This window comes from Lemur catta, chromosome 3 (assembly GCF_020740605.2).
Source record: "Lemur catta isolate mLemCat1 chromosome 3, mLemCat1.pri, whole genome shotgun sequence".
NCBI lineage: Eukaryota > Metazoa > Chordata > Mammalia > Primates > Lemuridae > Lemur > Lemur catta.
The window spans coordinates 38,612,780-38,631,450 of NC_059130.1; the positions used below are offsets into that span (position 1 = coordinate 38,612,780).

Sequence of the window (18,671 nt, forward strand, 5' to 3'; positions counted from 1 at the left end):
AAACACAGAACATCTTGTGCACATAGTACGAAAGTCTCTATGCACATAAATTAGAAAACATAGAGGAAAAGGACACATTCCTGGAAACATAAGCTCCTAAGACTCAATCAGGAAGTACAACTCCTGAACAGACTGATAACAAGTAATGAGATTGAAGCAGTAATAAAAAATCTTCCTACATTATTCAATTTTATTGTGGTAGTTCATAGCAAGGACTTTGCTATCATAAAGACCAACTTAAGTCCTACATATACTACTTACTAGATTTTTTTTGGTGACCTTGGAGAAATTGCTTAATCTTTCTAAACTCACTTTCCTTATCCATAAAATGGGAATAATAATAAATCTTAATGTCATAGGCATGTTTTGATGATTATACGAGATGATTCCTACAAGGACTTCTTATATTGCCTGGCCAATGGGAGTGCTCAGTAAATATTAGCTAGGTAGACTCTTGTAGGGGGTTGGGGAGCAGGTTCCGGTAGGGAGGGTGTGTCATGCAAGCTGCCTGTAACAATTCTGCATGCAGTGTGTGACCCAGCGTCCTATCACCTTAGGGAGCTAGAGAAGCAGCTGGGATCATAGCAACCTCTCACAAGAGTCCTAGAAGATTGTGCTCAGGGAAAAGACCAAGGGAATTAGGAACATCAGGGCATCAGAATAGGCCTATTACTAAAATGCAGTCAAGTACATCTAGGGCATTTGTTAGGCCACCTTTGTTTTATTGTTTACAGGGTTTCCTAGCAGGCATCTTATGGTTTAGAATGCTAATCCCAGCTCCAACTTCCCTGGAAGAACTTCACTAATTTATTTATATTTAATCAATCCAAATGATGTCATTATGGGAATTCCTTTTCTACCTGAATATTGACCCATATAATGATCTTATTACTCCCATTCACAGCAGGGAACATAAGGCATAGCATGGTGGGTGATGCTGACAGCCAACACTGATGAAAACCTCAGAGATTCTGATTTCTGGTGCTATTATCTTTTCTCTAGTGTCTTTCCCTCATTCTCTGCTCCTCTCTAAAGTTTTGGGATTCTCTCACAGGCCTGAGGTCACCTTTAAATATCACCTCACACCTATGCCCATGGGCCCTGGCTGGAGAGAAACTAGACTTAGGTATAGCAGATGTAGCCAGCCTTATATCCACAGAGAGGATGCTTACATGGACAATGGCAGAAAATTATCTAGGCCAGGGGTCTGTAAAAGACCAGATAGCAAACATTTTCACATTGGCAGGTCATATAAGCTCAGTTTCAACTACTCAACTCTTGGCACTGTAGTGCTCATGCAACCATACACAATATATAAATGAATGGGTATGGCCATGTTCCAATAAAACTTTATTTATAAAAATGGGCAGTGGGTCACATTTGGCCTGGAGGCCAGAGTTTGCTGACCCTGATTTAGTACATTCTCCTTATTTTGTCTACAGAGACTAAACAAAGACTAAAATCTAACAACTTGGTAGAAGCATTAGGGTCCTGTTTACAAGGCATAAGATAATAATTTGCTAGTTACAGCCAGAGCCCCACAAGTTGATTATAATTGTCACTTACGGCAGGTGTTGACAAAGATTGTTCTTACTATAAATTCAAGGCATGTGGTATTCACAAATTCAGGTGAAATCTAAGCACATTAGCCTCTCCTGAGAGGCACTGATGGGTTTAGCAAAGACAGATGTTGATGAAAACAAAACTATGCCTAGATTTGACGAGAGAAGTATGAACAGGATACTTATTAGCAAATATGCTATTTTTCTTCCCTGTGAGGCTGATGTTTCCTGCTAGGTTTCAACTTTGACGTACACACTAGAGTTTTGTGAAATGCCTGGATATATTAAAATATCCCCTTATAGCACAATACCTAATATACATGTATAGGAATAAAAGTAGAAGTATGCTTCCAGTCATGATGTCATGATAAAGCTAGTTTGTGTGGGGACTGATATGGGTCTTTAATTTAAGAGATAGTGGTGGCTCTTGGTCTTGCTAATAAGGCTCAGGGTGGATAAGGCATTTTTAGACCTTGCCTTATAAATTAACTGTGACACTTTTAAGTATCTGCTAAAGTTCATTAACGCGTCATCTACATGAGAGGCTGATGTCAGTAGCTCTCCCTGAGGTTGCACAGGAGTTGCCATGATGAATCTGGGGAGGTCAGGTGCTTCTTCCTGCTGCCTTGCTATTTAGGATCCCCTCTTCATATACCTCTAGCACTGCTGCTGACATCCGTGAATAGCAATAGATGAGTCAAGTAGCCTTCTAACTTGGGATGAGTCAGATGTCAGTTTATTCATATGCACTATGGCTGACAGCAGCAGGTGCTTCACTGAATGGTGTCTGGGACCTGCTGGGCTCTGGCTCCCGATCTCAGCATTTAAGATTCGTATAACTGCTTAGGGTGGCCTGAGATGTGAGTTCTGCTCCCCCAGTGGCATGAAGAAGATGGAGCTGTATGGGAGATCCATGTGGGAGATCAGACACCAGATGCTTATTAAAGGATTCACCCTTCATTTCCTACGTTCCTCTATTTTGTCTGAGGAAGAAGATGGAAGGCTTTTGGCCTAAGATGTACACGCACTTGGGATTTCTAAGAGTGAATATGCCAGATTTGGGCATCTGTGGGCTTTTGGACACATTCTTACAAAGGGAAGTAAGCTGTCACACAGAACAAACTCGGAAGGGCTCTGCACCCTAAGAGTGATGTTAAAGCATCCCTCTTTTATTCTCTTTTTGTTCCCTAAATGTCATGGAGAGTATACATTCAAGTCACCATCCCTGAGCTTTCAGGTGGCTGTGTCTGTCCAGCCCCTCTCTCCTCAACACTAGAGGATGCAAGTGGCCTCAGCATTTCAGTCCTCAGCCCGGCCAGGGCAGGATCACCCTCCCTGGACTCCACCTGCGGTTGGCATGGGGCAGCCCCAGCAAGCCCCAGCCAGGGCTCTGCTCACAGCTGGCTCCCACAGCAGAGCGACATGGGCTGAAACCCACCTGTGCTCTCGTAGACTGTGTCTCCTCTCCTCTTCAGTGACTGTAGCAAGGCTGGCGAGAGCCTGATGTTGTGATAAGTCCACTGAATTTGAAGTCAGGATGCTCTGATTATAGTCCTTTTTTTTCAAAAGCTTGTAAAACTTCAGGTAAGCCTCTGCACTTTCCTGAGCCTCAGGTGTCTTGCTTGTAAATGAGAGGCTTCAGTGAGATAAGTGTTCTCAAAATATTAGGCATTCATGTTTCATTGCTGCATTTTTATGCAATCTGTATCAGTATTTTCTGAATAATTTTATTTAAATTGAATGGCTTTTCCAGTGTAAAGTTATTTTAGTCTTATCTGAGATGAAAATGTCAATAAAATCATGGGTTTGATGTTATAGTTAATTATTTCAGTACAGGTTAGGAAAAATAATATTTTCTAGAAACAAATGATAGCATAGAGATGTTCTATGCCTTCCCCGGCCATTGGCATGCCGTGTGCCGGAGCACAGATAGGCTGTGTCCTGCGCCTTGGGAGGCCCAGGCTGGCCACCCTTGCAAGTTGCCACTGACTCTTACATCTAGGAACGTGAAAGTGAAGGGGACTCGGGACCCCAGCAGTCCCTGGTGACACAACTTGAAAAGAATTCATGAAGTAACTTTCTTCCATTCCCTGCGGCAACTCTACTTCCCCCTCCCTCCCCCCCGCCAATTTACGGGCACAAGGTGGTGGTCCGTGGGGAAGGTGGTGGGCCTGCGTGGCTACAGGCTGGGTTGAATGGAAGAAGATCCATCCTGGGAAGCAGCTGTCACTTCCCACTGTGAGCCTCTGGCTGGTCCCATGGGTGGAGTTTGATGTCGATGCACCCTCCATGTGGCCCTCTGGGGCCTCTCTGCAGGTGCCCTGGAATTGCTGACCTGAGGGCAGCCAGCCCTGTGCCTCAGTGTCTCCAGGGAGTGTCGACACCCCCCCCCCAACCTCTGCCTGCTGAAGTGCTCCAGGGGCCTCCTAGGGGTGGACTCTGAGAAGTGGCCCCAAGACCGCGGGAGGGAGCAAGCCATGAAGAAATCCTCTGGCCTCCAGCTCTGGGGGATTTGGGAAAAAGAAATCTCCCAGAGTCACTGCTGGAGGACTTTGAGTACTATACAAGAGGATGTTTACCCTGCTGCCTAAAAGGACTGGGGTGAAGCCAGAGGCAGAGAGATTCCTGGCAAACCCAGGAATGTCTGTGTTTCTTGCTCATGGAAGTGACTGCTTAGTTGCCTCGTGCCTGTTCCCAGGACAGTACTGACACCTTAGGGGGAAAATCTGCTTTTGAAGGAAAACCCCTGACAGGATAGTGGGCTCTGCCATGCTGGGTAGTGGTGCTAGACCCTGCAGAGACCTCCCGAGTCCCTTCCAGGTGGCCTCACTGCTTCTCAGGACAGCGTCCGGAGCAGGACGAGGCGGGGTGGATGCCCCAGCCCCTGCTGTCGGGAGGGACAGGCTCCTCTCCGAGGCTCTGGAGACTTCGTCTCTGCTTTCCTGCTTCTTTCTGCTTTCTGAGCCCCTCTGGCAGCTGCCCTGTGAGAGCTCCTTTGTCTCTTTGATCAGACTTGATTCTGATGTTCATTTTCACCTGATTTCATCTAATCAAAAAAAGTGAGAGTGAGAAGTGGGCCATGTAACTATTCCTCTGTGATACTGTAAGTGTATTCAAAGGCATGTTTTTTTGCATGCAGAAATGTTCACCAGCATCTATGTTAGATGCTGCCTTACCTAGCTAATTATTCCAGGTCACTGGGGTTGCAGAGAAAGAACAGCCAAAAGGAAAAAGACAGTTAAGTCATTTCACTGGAAAATCTTCTGCACAAATAGAGGATTTTCATTTTGGGGGACAAACGGATCTCAACATTCCTAGCTGCTCTTATTACCCTGCATCCTGCTTTCTGCACCCTCTGACTCACATCCCTGGGCCCAGCATGCCTGTGGGATTCTTTTCTCACGCCCTCCCTTTCACTAAGCCTTTCACTGATGTCTCTAGAATCTCCTTTCTTCCCTCTCCACTATCCCTGCTGGTGTGGGGCCTCTCACCTCTCACTGGACCGATGCAGGGTTTTCCACCCATTCACTCTTGTCTCCTGACTCGTTCTCCTCAGAACGGCCCTCTCACCATCACCAGGCTGTTCCTAATAAAATGCAGCTTGGACGAGGGCCCCTTCCTGGTGAAGAGCCTTGAGTAGGTCCCTCCCCTGGGAAGGCTAACTCCAAGGTGTTCAACCTTTCATGGCCTAACCCTGCTCTCCTCCCCCCTGGCCTTCCACTGCGTTCAACCTGCCCCGGCCAATGTCCGGGACCTCCCCCTGCTGTTTAATACTTCTGTGATTTTACTAACGCTGGCCTTTTGGCTTAAAATGGCTTTCCTCCCCTCTAAGTGGGATCACTTCTTCCTAGTCTTTGAAAAATTCAGCTTTGTCCCTTGACTCCCTCTAAGAAATTTTTCCTGCCCACCCCGGGATGCGCTCAGAGAGGTTGTGTGGTCAGTGGCCTGGGAGCCAGGTGACCTGTCAGGGCACCCTCCTCTGTATTGTTATACATTTACTCTGTTGTTTGGTGGAATATTCCATTCAGGTCTCCTCTCTTGTTGTTGCTCCTTTTCTCCACTAAACCTTCACCCACTTCCTCCCTCCACTTATTCATGGAACAGGAACCTCAGGGAAGACTGTCATACACACCAGAAGTGGCCAGCTCACAAGATCATCTCCCTCTGTCTCTGGCTCTGTCTCTCTCTCTGTCTTTCATTGTCTCTCTCTCTTTCTCTGTGTGTGTATATATGTGCATGTATAAATATAATTTTCTAATTGATACTGAGCAAAATCACTGTGAAAGCTTTTCAGAGTAAGAACTCCAGTTCCGAGTGTTCTGAGATGTGGTCTGAGGACCGGGCGAGACCACGTGTGCAATGAGGAGAGCCCCTGCCTGGCAGCCCCTGGCCCAGAAGGGCAAAGCTAGCAGCTCCTTGTTCCTCCTCTCTCCTGTGCTCACTGCCTGCTTTCACACTTGTGCTGCAGTGTCACAATACCTGGTATGCCCCCGTCATTTGTGAGATGTGGCAAGTGCATTTGATACAAATCACAGGGAAAGTGCTAGAAATTGTGACTGGTTGCGTTTTCTCATTAGAGGGGAGTCAAAGTTACAAATGACCTATAATAAGGTCATTCTCACTCAACTTGCATTCTGATATGCTTTCTTGATGGAGAGAGAGAAAAAAAAATGGAGCTGTGGCTGGTGCCAGGAGTACACTGCCCAGTTTGTAGCCCTCTCTGTCATGGTGTGGTGGCAGAGGAAACTGGGGGACTGTTAGTCCTGACAGTGTTTGGTCCTCCTGTTAAGCCAAATTTAATTTCCCCAGTTACAGAATGGAGTTAACAAGACCTCCATCCTACCTGCAGTCACTCTGCAGAAACAGAAACATATACATAAATAAAAACAACAATTAGCACTTTAGTTTCCAAGAGAAGGGACTTTGTTTTGCACCATTCACTTTGTAGTACAGCACTTCCTAGAATTAGGTGCTACGTAGATGTTTTCAAACGTGATGACCAACTTTGACCTCTCTGGTGACGAGCCTGTGCTCACGCAGACGCTGTGAAGCAGAGCAGGAGCAGTTAGATCCAAGTGCATGCAGGTCAGTTAATTTTACCGGAAAAAACAATTCTGTCATTTCGAGTGAACCCTCGGCCATCTTCCAGTCGCTTGCTGATGGCACCAAACGGTTCAAGCTGGAGTGAGGCTGGATGAAGACAACACTTCAGGGTTCTGCACGCGCATCCTCCCGCTCGCACATCCTGTGGGCGAAGAAGCCACCGTGAGGCGGTAACTTTTCCCTCTGCAGCCCAGGGAGTGCCCCTGGCGGCCGGGAGCCGGCGGAGAGGAAGGAAGGTCGGAAGGCTGGCTTGCAGAGGAAGGCCTCAAGCCAGAGCGGACAAACTGCATGAACGCGGTGCTCTGCGTGCTTCCGCAGCGTCGCCCAGCCCGCCGCCCGCATTGCCCCGGCAGCCCTGCGCCGGCGCTGTGCCTGGGCCGGGGCCGCGGGGGCTGCTGGAAACGTGTCTGCCTGCAAGTCCAGTCAGGGCTCTGATTTTGGGGAACGGCAGAATGACGGATTAAGAGCCGCTTAAGAAATGTCCACATATGCATTGGGAGCTGGCAGAGAGGGACATATCTGCGGACTGGAGGCATCCAAGGAGGGTGCGGACGGAGCAGGACTGGCGCGGGAGCTTAAAGGCTGGGAAGGGCCCAGGCACGAGGGCCAGGAAGGACGTGTCAGAGGAGGAAAGAGCGAAGGTTCAGAGACAGGCACAGCCAAGCCCCACACCCCGCACCTGTTCTCTCTCTCTCCTTCTCTCCCTTACAGTATAGTTGAATGTTGGGTAGGAAAAATAAATCCCAACTATTCAAATGTAGAAATATTAAACTCTGTGAACACTACACTACGAATTAATTTGTAATGATGCTGCAGGTTGCCCAGGAATGGTCCCAGGGAGTCAGGGAAACGTGTACTGGATCAGGCAATCGGTGGGGCGATGATGTCTGCCTCATCAGTTGCCTTGGAGGCCACGACCCCTGACTGCCTCTGCAGCATGGAAATGCCTCTGGCTGACCTGTGGCTTCACTCTGCATGGTGGAGCCACTGATCGGTAAATCAAAATCTGACAAACAATAGCAGCGCCGAGCCTTTTGTCACTTTCTGTGGAAGGGTGGGGAGGGCTGGGGCTCAGCATCCAGCTTCTCTTTGCTCTGCCCTATCTTTGGCTCACGAGCACTGGGCCTGTGCCCAAGGTCCTAGTGTAAGTGGCTGGCGCCTGGCGGGGAACAGAGTGAGCCGTGGTCAGCTCGTGAAGACATCAAGCATGCACGACGAGCTCTCTGCCTCACTTTGTGACAACCCCCCCTTTTCGTCGCTCCAGAAAAAGTCAAACACGAGTCAGGAAGGCTGGGAAACCAGAAGAACCAAGCTGACAGCATGTGGCTATGGGGTGCCAGGGACGGAGGAGCCAGAGTGGGGCAGTTAGATGTTTTTATGGGGCTTTTTTGAGTTTGTTTTTTAAAATTAATGATGAGAAGGATTTGAAGACTTGTACAACAGCTTTGCCAGCAAAAATGTAATTAGCTGAAGACAATATGCTGCTGCTGTTGGAGCTGGTGGTTTAGCGAATGAAGCCTGCCGTAATGAGAGTGTCAGAGCCTCACTCAGAGATTGCCTGCGCAGCCTCTTCTCCAGGTCTGTGCTTGATTAGTTCCAGAGAAATTTAATAATTTGTTAAGAGAGAAAAATAAGAGCCACCATGGCACTGAGTGCACGGCCCAAGAGAAGAGTCTTTGACTGCCAGTCTTTCCTTCTCCCTCCGCTCTCTGATGCCAGACAAAGCCGGCTGGCAAGGAGCGAGGGGCCTGGAAGGGATCTTGGCATATGATGCTCTAATCGTCCTTGTACGTCAGCATCTCCTCTCAGTCCTTAATTTCCTCGCCTGTTCCCTTTGCTGCAATTCTTCAGCTCTAATATGCATCTTACTTGTGTGCCAAGATTGAGTCACAGCTGGAGTGTGACGATGGATATGACTATGGGTGCTCATTGTTCTCCCCAGGGTTTGGATTTGAATTTTGGGCCTGTGATTTAAATATGGAGTGTTGTAGGTCAAATAAGTTACTAACTGGAGGAGTTTTATGAGCACAAAGTGAAGTAGGAAAGTTGTGTTATGCTCTGTATTTGATCAGCATTGAATGACTTTCACTGGGAATGACCACTGTCACCGTTTAGGTTCTCATACAAAATATGACCTGCAGGCTTTCTCCTATCTTCTCCAAATCTGTTGGCCAGCACTGTTTTTTATTTTTTTGGGGGGGAGGCAGGGGAGGAGAGGGGTGACCTGACTATAATGCAATTCCTAGTTTCCTTGAAAGTCAGGTCCAACATTTCTCCCCAATCTGCCACATATGCATGCTATTATATTGTGGGAAACATCTACTATTCCTCTTAGGTCTCCCATCCCAGAGCAAGGCTTATGGAGAGCAGAGAGGTCCTTGTCTTGTTCACATATGTCAGACTCTTCTCAAGGAAATGGTTGAGCATCTGTATCCTGAGGCTCTGAAGACACTTTAGAAAACATCTACCCAAGAATAGATATCTCCATAGATGTCCTCTGCCTGTATCAGAATGACAGCCTGATAATCATTTCATAGTGATTTGTGGCCTTTGAAATCTTCACAACACTAACCATCAGCTATGTGGTCTTCACCTCTCCCAGTATAAGGACTGTGCCATTGGAAGTTTTGTTGTAAAAGAAGACCTGGATAGGGTCCCTGAATACTTGACTAGACCCTGGCTCAACAGACATCATGAAGATCAAGTTGTACGTCTGTGTGTGAGACACAACTATGATCAAGGCACACCCTATGTGAAAGGCCTTCCACCTGTACCCTGGCCAGCAGGCATCTCTGAATAGTGCAGCCTGTAAGGGCCCATCTCGGGTTTTGGCTGGGGAGGAAGCAGATCTCGATCTTCATTGGTTCGGACAGTGCTACTGATGAATGTGTACCAAATTCAGAGAAACCTTGACTCTCCCTCCCCTGCTCTTCCCAACTCTGTTATAGGCTGTTTTATCTGAAGTCATTGGAGTCCTCACATGTGCCTTGTATTAGGTTTGCCCTCAGTGATGACTGGTTTTTAATATTGCTGGTTTTTATTTTCTCAGCCCTGGCTGTGTCCCATGGAGCTCTTAGCTCCCTGAGACCTCCTCTCCTCCCCTTGACAGGGCTGCCTGACTTTTGAGGAAATAAGAGGAAGGGGGTTTAATAACTTCACTATGATCAGAGGGAAAGAGGGGCGAAGTCTAGTGGTCATTAGCATATACTGTGCCCTCCACCTCTTCTGTTACTTGTTCAGTAATTCCCTTAATGTTTGGTCCTAATGGAACAAATTATTGTTATTATTTCATTCCATCATGATCACCTACAGCATAAAAACAAAGAGGAAGAAAGGAAAGGAATGTAGCCAAGAATAGCCATTGAGCATTATCCAGCTGGCGATATTTATTTACTGGCTTCATGCTAAGCTTGTGAAGTTTTGAAGGACTGGTGCAATAGCTCACGGAGGGAGCCTGTCTCATGCAGCTCTGCCCATGGGCTGCTGAGACAGCAACTTGGAGTGCTTTTGCTTCTGTGTGGACCCTTTTATCTCTCAGCCTGCCTGTCATGCATAATATACACATTTGTGCACGTAGGTGCACATGCACACCCTACACATGGGTTATATGTGGGCCGGCCTCTTAACACATGACACTGACTGGGATCCCACCCACCATTTCTGACTAGGCACCATCTCTCAGGAAATTGTTCCGTCTACATCCAGAGGGACGGGAGGACCCTGGCTCTGCCTCGGTAGCCTCATTCCTCACTGCTCTGCCACACTGCAAAGATGTGGGCCGGTCTTTGGAATTAGGGGATACATGGCTGGCAGCCAAGCCCATGACAAGTGGCTCCTCTGTCACTCTGCTTCACCCAGCCCTGCCTGGCCTTCTCATGCTCATTAAGGCAAACAACAGGTAGCCCAAGCTGCTCATGATCAGAGAGTCCAAGCGGCTGATGGACAAATGTGCTCCTTTGCTTTTGCCTTGGGACAGCAAAGTCAAGGGTCTGAGGCAGGAAAAATTTCAAGACCCAAAAAAGCCGTTCTATAAAAAGATTCAAAGGAGGATGACTCGAAATAGCCCAGCTGACTCCAGCACACTGGCCTCCAGCCTGTCCCTGTAGGGCTCCCGGCTCATTAGATGAAGCTCCTCAAGTCTCATAAAGGGATTGAAGACAAACTGCCCAGGTTAAAGAAGAAAGACAATGATCAAACCTAATAGTATTAAACCTTCTAGACTCAGGAAAAACACAAAATAAAACTAAATTAAATTTACTTAATTAAGCAAGTAAAAAGCTATAAAGTTGCGTTTTCTCCTGAGAAGAATGTGCTCATAGCCTCGTTAGGTTGGAAGAGCGCTCGAATACCAACCTGCCTGACCTGGAAGGCTCTTAGTCTAAGAGTCTGTCTTTTGTTTAGGGAAGGTTGTCTGGTCCCCATCTTTAACCAGCAAACAGCATTGTAATGAGATCAGATCTTCGGAAACAACTTATTTCTTCCTTGAGCCTTGGATACTCGGCCCTGGGAGGGTGGCAAAGGGGTTCTGAAAGTGCTGAGGCAGCAGTCAACAGCAGTAGCGCGCCCCAGCGAGAGGCTCCCCGGACGGGCAGGGCTGGCTCCCTCTGGGGACGTGCAGCTCACGTCAGAAGCCCCAGAAGACATATTGAGGCCTCTTAATTAACGTGGTGGGCCATGGCAACTGGAAGGCCTTTCCACACGATTAAAGACTTCAGAGAAGCCCCGAGGGGAGGTAATGTTCCTAATAATTTATCAATTGAACTTGCTGCTTGATATGCTTCGAGTGTTTTCACTTGTCTTTCATCGAAGAAGGAGATGGGCAGGGGACAATGGCTTTCTACTCACCAGCCTCTGCAGAAAAGAGACGCTGCCAGAGACGCAAACCATGGCTTTTGCTCTGCTAGCTGGGGTGACTCCTTCTGGCAGGAAAGGGATCCTCAAGGTCAAGAATACGTTTCCACGAAGGGAAGGAGAGAGAGGTCTGGGCACGAAGGGCCCCAGGCTGGATGGAGTTGATGGCTACTCTGAAAGAGCAGGTCCGCCACCTCCTTGGCCTGTGGCTTTGGACTTTGTTGGGCAGCAAGAACTCACAGCAACTTTCTCTGCCATTATTTTCCCAGTTTAGTGCCATTTCCTGTTTGACAGGGATCAACGTTTACAATTGGAAAATGTACCGGTTGTTAGAGTGACTGCATTTCTTTCAGTCACCTCATTTTGTAGATGAGGGCCTGGGTTAGGTTCAAAGAGGCGATGTAGTTTGCACCAAGTTACAGAGCTGGTTGGCCCTGTGATTCTAGTGGGAACCTTCATGCTGTTAGTAATTTAGGTCTAATTTTACAGTGGGCTCCTAGAATCACAGGATCAGAAGGGACCTTGAAACTTTATCTGTCTACTTTGTCCACTCCCTTATCCCTGGGGCATTTTGGCTCTAGATTAGAATATGACCACAGTTTCCATTTGGGCTTACATAGTTTTTCCTGCTCTTGGTCAATGTCTTGTAAAAGCCAGACACAGATGTGAGTGATTGTTGGTACGTAGAGAGTGTGTTTGCCCCTTACCTTCAGGCATCATTATGGAGGAAAAATAGAAGACATGAGCTACCTGACTTGTGTATGTGATTCTTAATTTTCAATCATTTAATTCCTGTAGGAATACAATTCGAATTCAGTATGTCCAGTTGCCTTGAGGAATAATTAATTATGTCCCGGATTCACTCTTCTGCTTACTCCTAGGGTTAAAGTGAGCTTTGAAATGTGAGCTGATTGATTGGCTGCAGTCTCTTGACAGATGGTAGCTAGGAACATAATCTCCACTTTTCCATTTCTCTGCCAAGCGTCCACAAAACCCAAGTGACTCCCTAAACTTTGGTGACATTTAATAGACCCAGAGTCTTTTATTCTAGGATTTATTGATTATGTGACACTGATTTGGGAAGGATTCCACTGGCCCGTGGGGTGTTGCCAGAGGATCACCTCTAGTCCAAGATGTCTAAACCCATTGCAGTTTCCTTGGTTTAGAGAAGAGAAGAAATGACTAGCTGTTACCAGCGCCTGTGATCTGTTTTTGTCTTCCTTTTGTGCCTGCATTTATCTTTAAACGCCAAATCATGGCGGTTACTTCCTCTATCTAGAATGGAAACTCCATGAGATCAGGAAGCATACCTGTATTATTCACTGCAGTGTCTCCATAACAGTGACCACTAGAAAAATGCCTTGCAAAAGTAGGTACCAGGAAATGCTTGTTGAATGATGTAGTGATGAATTGAGTGGATGAATCTGGTAAGCAGCTGACTTACATAAACTTAGCATGCAGACACATAGAAGATGCCCATATTGAGATATATTCAAAGTTGATGAGTTCTTCCTTCCTTCCTTCTTCCCTCTATTCCTTCCTTTGTCCCACAAATAATCATTGACCATCTGTTTTATGCTAGGCACTGTGCTTGACCCCAGAGCTACAAGAGATACGTCAGGCATGGTCCCTGCTCTCATGAAGTCTATAGTCTAGTAGATGAGCTCAACGAGCAAATCAAAGGTAAAAGTGCTTGTGGTTAGAGTTATGTGCAGGGTTCTCTGGGCAGTGCAGTGAGACTAGAGGAGTTGGCTGAGGTTGTGTCCTGAACTGACTTTGAAGGATGAGTAGGAGTTAGCTAAGGGAGGGAGGTGTGACCCAGGACCCAGGATGAAAATACAGGTCAGATAATGAGACAGTCTTGTGGTTGGCCTGGAGGGCTGGAAAGAGCATAAAAGAAAGATCTGCCTAGAATTTTCCATCCCTGGGCAATTATCATGAATGTTATATAAAACATTGTTACATAAAAATTCTAAAATTTACAAATGATCTGACAAACCTCATATCAGTCTCTCAGGTAAGTGCTGAAAATGTCAATTTCATAATAAAATAAAGGCTGATTTCATTTGTTTGATCTCTATTAAAGCCAATAGAAATGATTTATTGATTTTTTTAAAGAAAAATATATTTTAAAATGTCACTTTTTTGCAAGGAATTCGTTAATAGATGTGGAGGTCTCATATACCCTCAAAGCACTTCTAGTACAAAATGTTAACAGTTTTGAGAAAAATCAATAGAATAATCAGAAAATTCATGCAAAGATGAATAAAGAGCAAAACAATTCTATGTTTTGGAGCCAGTGCTTGCAGTCAGTGTTTTTTTTTTTTTTAAGTTTCAAAGTTTGCGTCTTGCCTCTGTTGCCTGAGTTCACATGTACCTTAATGTTTTGTTTTTGTGTTTTAATGCCATAAAAATTGAAGCTAACACAATAAAATGAAAAATACTTTCTGAACACAGCTACGTTAATACTAAAACCCATGGCAAGGCATGTGCACTGGGTAAAGCCTTGTGTGATAGCTACCCATCTTGTCAGTGTGCTCATGGGTAGAGGCCAGGTAGAAATGTATTTGGAGTTGAATGCCTGAAGGAAGTTTGTTCCTCCCAATAAACTTTCTTTTGTCAGATAAGATGTGTGTATCTTGCCTTTCTCTTTTTGGCTTGGCTATCAGGAAGCTCCCAGCCACATACTTTGGCCTAGGCTTCCACTCTCTCCCATTCCATCCACCACCTCTTCATTTAACTAAATTCTTTAAAAAAAAAATCCTAGAACATCCACTTTCATTGAAACTGCCTAAAATCCTGCCTAAAATGGAAGTACAGGTTAAAAACAGCAGTTAAGAAGGTTAAGAAAGATTAAAAATAATAAAAATGTCAAAGAATTATAGTTTATTGCAGTAATGTGATAGTAATTGAACGTGAGCCCTGGTTATTCAAGTCCTTACTGTAGAATGGCATTTATCAAGGTGGATAGACTCATGCCTTTTCTTAGTCTACAGGAGGGCCTATATTTCTCCTACCTACTTACCTGTGCACTAAATAGAATAGGTAAGTATTTCAGAGGAATTTATATAGCATGATTTTTATAAATTATTATTGTTAGAAAATATTATTAAATAATATTACATATTAATATTGCATAACAGTGTGTATATTATTATTTGCATAATAATCCACAATTAGTAAGTCATTGCAAACTGTTGTGACACCTGTCACCAATTTGGGTTAGAGAAGCAGAGAAACCATACCGGCTGAAGCTTATTACTTGTAACTGATTATTAGAAAGCTGAGGTTGTCGAGAGTCACTGGCTCTAAGCAGAGGAAATGTATTACTAAAGCAAGGTTAGAGAAGCTAAATACACTGGCTTAGTCAAACAAAAACTTGTGTTTTAGCTCTTTATAAGTTATGTTTTTTGGAAAAATAAACATAAAATAGTCCTAGTTGAGTGTCTAGGCTCTGTACAAGGTGAAGTGAGTTTTAGACAAACTTACCAAAATGGGGCCATAAGAAGAAGAGTGGAGGATCCAGGACTAGAGCTAGTTCTGCACTCTCTGGATCTGTAGTTTCTCTAAGCCTTAGTTTCTTCATTAGAAAAGAAAGGGGCTGAACCTAGAGATATTCAGTGGGTCCCTAAGATGAAAGAGAGCACAAATTGCCCTGCTGAAACCCAGCTAAATGGAGGACCTTCTGGTGTCTTCCAGACACGTAGTGATGTGTGATATACACAGTCTTATTTTAACACAGAGAACTTGAAACGTGAGTGTCATCTTTTTTACTACCAACTAATCTTGGGTTTGGGTACTTAGTAGGTGCTTAGTAAAAGGTCTTTTGTTTATGATAGTTCCTCTTTCAGCCCGCCGTCAGTGAGATATGCATTTTGAATAGTACAATTTTTTCTTCAAGAAGTGAAGATAGACCTGTGTAGGGTCCTCCACACTCTCCTACTTGATCCTCTTATGGTCTGTGAGACAGACGCGAAGGTGTAGATGTCTCTAGTGAGCAAAGCTCATTCGGGGAGACTGGAGCCCCATAGTGAAGACTGCAGGCTCCGAAATGAGAGTCATTGCAGTCCCCTTCCATTCCTACCGCTCACTTGTTTGCTGTGTGACCTTGGGCAGGTAATTTAACCTTTGTGCCTCAGCTTGTTCAGATGTGAAATGGGGAAGCACCTGACCTTGCCTCTTTGGGTTAAAAGTTCAGAACATTTTAGACAAATGTCTGATACATGGTAAAAGCCTGATAAAGAACAGGTCATCTTGTTTTATTGCTGCATAATATGGAGAATGAACCTGTGACCTGGATCTTACCATAAGCCTGCTGTGATCATCTGAAAGGAGAATTAAAAAGGAACGGTGGAAGAAGCCCTAGAAACCTCTATGTGAGCAGAAAAGATGGTGTTAAACCATTCCTCGGAGATTGATGCTTATGCTACTCTTACAGGTCTTCAGGGAATAAAATTACCTCTTGTTTTCACTAGCCTAATTCAATGTCTGACAACTTCTCTCAGTCGGGAAGTTACTCCTTCTGTGTGGCTTAATTACCTATTGTTGCAGTTTCAGTTTGGGGTGAAGGAAAGGAGAATGGGTCTGTGATACAGGATCTTCTGAGAAACTGCTGGGTGGACCCAAACACTCAAGTGTCAGCAGATTAGTGCAGGGCTCTGTCATGCACTATTGAGATGTTGTGTCTTCTAGACAGTGTTCTGCGGGGTCCCAGGGGCTCTGTGTGTGTGTTTGCAGGGCCACCAGGATGGATGGCAGGGGAGGTGGCAGTTATCGAGGACCTATAATAAATACTTGGCTTTGGACTCCCACCCACAATATAACCTAAGCGAGTTTACTCTTTCTCTGTACTTGTATGAGAGATTGCACCAGGAGAAGGGGTTCTGTAGATAAATGAAAAATTTGAAAATCAGGAGGTCAGTGTACTTCTCTCCCCAACAAGCCACACTTGGCAGCTGACTCTGTTGCTTCATGCCTCTATTCCTCTGTGCTGCCTGTGTGAAAATGGCCATGTCTGTGTGTGTGTGTGTGTGTGTGTGTGTGTGTGTGTGTTCCTTTGCTCACAGTGATGATAGGAGGGGGAGGATAAATAATAAAATTTACAGGGAGATGATCTTTATGAATCCAAAACATAATTATTATGAGACTGTTAAAAGCCCCCTTTTATGTGTTTGGGGGAATACTCTTGACCTAGCCTTGTGTGGGTGGGCCCCCTGGGAATTAATTGGGCATTTCCATCTCCAGCCTATATGATAGGGTGGCATGATTGAAGCCCAAGGTTGAGAGCAGAACCATGTGGCACACCCTGGCCGAATGAAATAGGTTTGGAGGGATATTGACCAAAATAAAGGGAGTGAGTGTAGGTTGTACACGGGAAGATCTGTGTGCTCTGAGTGCTGTGCAGTCACGGGCTTGCAAGGCCCTCCCTCCAAACGCTGCCCCAGGTGGATGTCCAGGCAAGGTGTTCGGTCTCACTGAGCACTGCATCATCGCCTCCGACAGACACCGGAGTGGCCTTTGAGCACCAGAAGGTTCAGAAGGCAACCCCTCTGCCAGCCTGACTCCAGGACTTGGTCTTGCTCCCTTCCCCTGAGTGTTAGCAAGAACAGGGAGCGTCACTCAGGACTGCGTGATTAGTGGAAAGTTGTGGCCCAAAAAGTCATGTTCAGATGGTGAGATTTCCGCCCACACTTGGTGGTAAATTCCAGATGGATGTAAAATTCTCTTTGGATTTGTCAATGGTTTTCCCCACTGGGCCAGTTACTCAGATGGAAATGTTTAAGGTTATGCTGAGAACAGCCTTAATTATGTGTGACGTATTATACTAGGCCCTTTACATAGTTAGCTAACCTAATTCTTACAACCACCCTGGGGGGTTAAGTGGTGTCTTCTCCATTATACAGAGGAGGAATCTGAGGCTTAAAATTTATAATAATTGGTGGTGCTAGTTTTAGAACCTACCTGTGATTGATTTTTAGATGTGAGACAAGAAGAAACCAGATGCCACCCTGCACTGCTAAAAAAAAAATGGCCTGAAAGCAGCTTTATGTGTAGCAGATTTCCCTTAACACATAAACTCTCTCCCCTATTTCTGTAGGTGCTATCTCCCTCTCTCCCTCCCTCCCTCTCTCTCCCTCTCTCTCTCTCTCTCTCTCTCTCTCTCTCTCTCTCTCAACACACACACACACACACACACACACACACACACACACACACACACACACACACTTACTTACAATCGATCACAAAGACTTATTTCTTCAAACTGTTTGCTAAGCCAGAAGCAACTGGATCACTTAAAATGATGCACTGGTCATCCCAGTTCCCTTTTCCTCTCACCTTAAACACTGATCACAGCAATCTGCAATCTGTCCCTTCACTGCTGAATGATGATGGCTGTAAGTGCTTAATACACCGGAATGAATGATGAGTGATGAATGGTGGTAGCAGAAGGGGCAGTGGCTCTGGGAAGAGCCTGCCTGTCTGCCCACAGCCATCCGTGGTCCTCTCTTCCCAGGGAGGCATGATCGCTCTGCTGCTGTCCATCTTGTGCCTGGTGATGATCCTGTACACTCGCCGGCGCTGGTGCAAACGCCGCCGGGTTCCGCAGCCCCAGAAAAGCGCCAGCGCCGAGGCAGCCAATGAGATTCACTACATCCCTTCTGTGCTGATCGGCGGGCATGGGCGGGAGAGTCTGCGCAATGCCCGCGTGCAGGGCCACAACTCCAGCGGCACCCTGAGCATCCGGGAGACACCCATCCTGGATGGCTATGAGTACGACATCACTGACCTGCGCCACCACCTGCAGCGGGAGTGCATGAACGGAGGGGAGGACTTCGCCAGCCAGGTCACCCGCACCCTTGACTCCCTGCAGGGCTGCAATGAGAAGCCAGGGATGGACCTCACACCAGGTGGGGATGGGAGACAGGTGAGGGGTGGGGGTGGCTGTCTGGGCCTTTGTCTCAGGGAGCTGGGGAGTGGGTAGCAACAGCTGATTGTCCTGCATAGTGGGATGTACCAGAGCCCTTTTAGTGGGTAAGAATAGCTTGTTTCCTGAGACAATGGGAGGTGTTTTCTAATATTGAAAATCAGAAGAGTGTAAATTGAATCCCTTTCCTCTTCCAGCACACCTTGGGTGAGGAGATACGTTTATAT

The 18,671-nt window shown here is 46.1% G+C and overlaps 1 protein-coding gene across 2 annotated transcripts in view; it reads left to right on the forward strand.

Moving 5' to 3' along the window:
• Positions 1 to 18,671, forward strand: part of ASTN1 (astrotactin 1) — a 309,276-nt gene that overhangs the window by 119,863 nt on the left and 170,742 nt on the right. For both annotated transcript variants that reach the window (XM_045547290.1, XM_045547288.1), the window contains exon 3: positions 18,034 to 18,427. In XM_045547290.1, the coding sequence (XP_045403246.1) occupies positions 18,034 to 18,427 (394 nt within the window). The remainder of the gene's footprint in view (positions 1 to 18,033; positions 18,428 to 18,671) is intronic.